The 2,763-nt window shown below is 61.6% G+C and overlaps 1 protein-coding gene across 1 annotated transcript in view; it reads left to right on the top strand.

Annotated features, from left to right (window-relative positions):
• MED24 (mediator complex subunit 24) overlaps positions 1-2,763 on the top strand; it is a gene marked incomplete at both ends in the record, with an annotated part of 12,836 nt that overhangs the window by 8,827 nt on the left and 1,246 nt on the right. The window contains 5 exons of the mRNA XM_010146246.1: positions 191-366; positions 450-714; positions 882-1,063; positions 1,314-1,407; positions 1,759-1,858. Of these exons, the coding sequence (XP_010144548.1) occupies positions 191-366; positions 450-714; positions 882-1,063; positions 1,314-1,407; positions 1,759-1,858 (817 nt within the window). The remainder of the gene's footprint in view (positions 1-190; positions 367-449; positions 715-881; positions 1,064-1,313; positions 1,408-1,758; positions 1,859-2,763) is intronic.

Genomic DNA, 2,763 nt, shown 5'->3' with positions numbered 1-2,763 from the left:
ACCCTTGGGTGGGGAACTGAGGCGGCTCCAGCCCTTTGACGCTGCCCCGAACCACTGCGTTGGTGGCTGTGGGTCTGGCAGGGGCATGTTCACCCCGTGGAGAAGAGAAGAGCATGGAGCCCACAGTTGGGGCCCATCACCCTGGGCCGTAATTCTGAGAGCATCCACCTCTGCTCCCACCTCCTCCTAGAAAATCACCGACAACATCAAGGGGAAGGTGTGCAGCATGGCCGTGTGCGCCGTGGCCTGGCTGGTGGCCCACGTCCGCATGCTGGGCTTGGACGAGCGGGAGAAGTCCCTGCAGATGATCCGGCAGCTGGCCACCCCCCTGTACAACGAGAACACGCTGCAGTTCTACAACGAGCGGTGAGCTGCGGTGCCCCAGGCCCCGCGCCGTGCCCTTCGCCCACTTCCCGGGGCCCGCCTGACCCTGTCTCTCCCGGCCGCAGCGTGGTGATCATGGGCTCCATCCTGGAGCACATGTGTGCGGACGTCCTGCAGCAGACGGCCACGCAGATCAAGTTCCCCTCCACGGGCATGGACACCATCCCCTACTGGAACCTGCTGCCTCCCAAGAAACCCATCAAGGAGGTGCTGACGAGTGTGTTCACCAAGGTGCTGGAGAAGGGCTGGGTCGACAGCCGCTCCATCCACATCTTCGACACCCTGCTCCACATGGGCGGCGTCTACTGGTTCTGCAACAACCTGGTCAAGGTACGGGCTGGAGGAGGGAGGTGGCTGGGTGTTGAGGATAGAACTGAGGGTCCAACACGTGCCCAGCAGTCCTGGGCAGGCTGCGGGGAATGTTCTGGGCACTGGAGGCACGTGGCGCAGGCCCAGCCCTGTCCGCCCCTCCCTCATCCCAGCTCTTTGCCTCGCAGGAGCTGCTGAAGGAGACGCGGAAGGAGCACACGCTGCGGGCCGTGGAGCTGCTCTATGCCATCTTCTGCCTGGACATGCAGCAGCTGACGCTGACCCTGCTGGGCCACATCCTGCCCAACCTGCTCACGGACTCTTCCAAGTGGCACACCCTCATGGACCCCCCGGGAAAGGCCCTGGCCAAGTAAGACCCCAGACCCGTGGGCACCGTCTCCTTGGGAGCTGCTGGGCCTGTTTGGGGAGATGCTCTGTGCTGGGACGGGGGTCCCGGCTGCCCAGTTCCCACTCTGGCCATGGCACAGCGCTGACAGGAGTGACCAGGCTGGTGTCCTGAGCCTGTTCCCTGCTGCCTGTCACCGAGGCGTCTTCCCTTGCTCTGTGCTGTCATCCAGGCAGGCTGGCAGCACCTGGCAGTGTCCCTGCTCTGTCCCCAGGCTCTCTGTCTGGTGTGCCCTGAGCTCCTACTCCTCCCACAACAAGAGCCAGGCCTCTGCCAGGCAGAAGAAGAGGCACCGGGAGGACATTGAGGTGAGTGTGGTGTGAAGCAGGGTTTAGCTGGAGGGTCTCTGTGCACAGTGATGGTGGCAGGAGGAGTGGGCAGCTCCCTCCCCAGGTTCTCTGGGCTGTTTGAGGTCTTTTGACCTTAAAACATGTTTTTTCCCTCCTCTTATCTGGGGAAGTGGCTGTAATGAAATGGCCCATCTGCGTCTGGCCCAGACTGTGTCAGTCTGGGTGAACGGAGATCATGAGGGCTGTGCCATGGGGCTGTGTGGAGCCCAGGGTGGGTCATCAGCCCTGGGGAAGAGCGCCAAGAATCCTCCCTGAGGATCCCCCCTCAGGGAGGGGCCGGTGGGGCTGAACCTCTCTCTGCCCCCCCAGGATTACATCAGCCTGTTCCCGCTGGACGACACGCAGCCCTCCAAGCTCATGCGCCTGCTGAGCTCCAACGACGAGGACGGCAACACCCTCTCGAGCCCCAGTAAGTGCGGGTGGGGAAGGCACCGTCCTGCCTCGCCACTCGTTTCGGGTTGTGAAATGTACCTTGGCACAAAGCTGCTGCTCTTCCCAAGCTGCAGGTGAAGACTTGGAGCCCTCGGGTGTGTTTTGCTGGGTTACCCGGGAGCTTTAGCGTTCAGGAAAGGTCAAGCTCTTATTTCTCTGGTCAGAACATCTTAGACAAGGGGGTGAGGTCACACCTTCCCTCCGTGACATTGCCACGCACACACGAGGGGCTCCGGGGCGTTTTGTTAGAGCCTCGTCACCCGCAGCCGGCCGGCGTGGGGCCGAAGAGCTGAGGAGCTGTGGCAAGAGAGGCGGGGGGTGACGTTCCCAATGGCCAAACCCTGAAATTCCACTTGGGTGAACAAAGCAGCGAGCGGAGCCGATGAGTCTCTGCACTCACGACATCGCTGTGTCCCCGCAGCGCGGTGCCGCCTGTTGTGACAGCTCCGGCAGGATATGCCGGGGGGGTCCGTGTCCCCCCTGCTGCGGCAGGGGCTGTCATGGCTCCCACGTGCTGTCTGCACTCCGGGGCAGTGAGTCAGGATGTTCCCTGGTCACTGTTTCTCCTGACGCCCTTATCCAAAGTTACTCTTTTCGACACATCTATCGACCTGTGGTTTTGGTTGGGTTCACTCCTGTTGAAATACGGGCTTTTCCCTTTGTTTCACTGTCTTTTTTTAACTGTGGAGGCACTTCCACCTCTTTCCAGTGACATTCAGGACTTTTTTGGGCTGTTTGCTGCGGCGATGTGGAAATGCTGCTTCCTGCAGCAGCCACGTAGCTCATGTGATTCCACGAGAGAAGCGTGGGAGGGCTTTTCCTTTTTTCTGGTGAGCATCCTCGGGGGAGGAGGGAGGGGGGGCCTGCTGCCCGGGGCGGACG

The sequence above is a fragment of the Buceros rhinoceros genome, unplaced genomic scaffold (assembly GCF_000710305.1).
Source record: "Buceros rhinoceros silvestris isolate BGI_N320 unplaced genomic scaffold, ASM71030v1 scaffold20952, whole genome shotgun sequence".
Classification (NCBI taxonomy): Eukaryota; Metazoa; Chordata; class Aves; order Bucerotiformes; family Bucerotidae; genus Buceros; species Buceros rhinoceros.
Note: the sequence above shows the minus strand (reverse complement) of the source record. Positions and strands in the feature narration are given on the sequence as shown.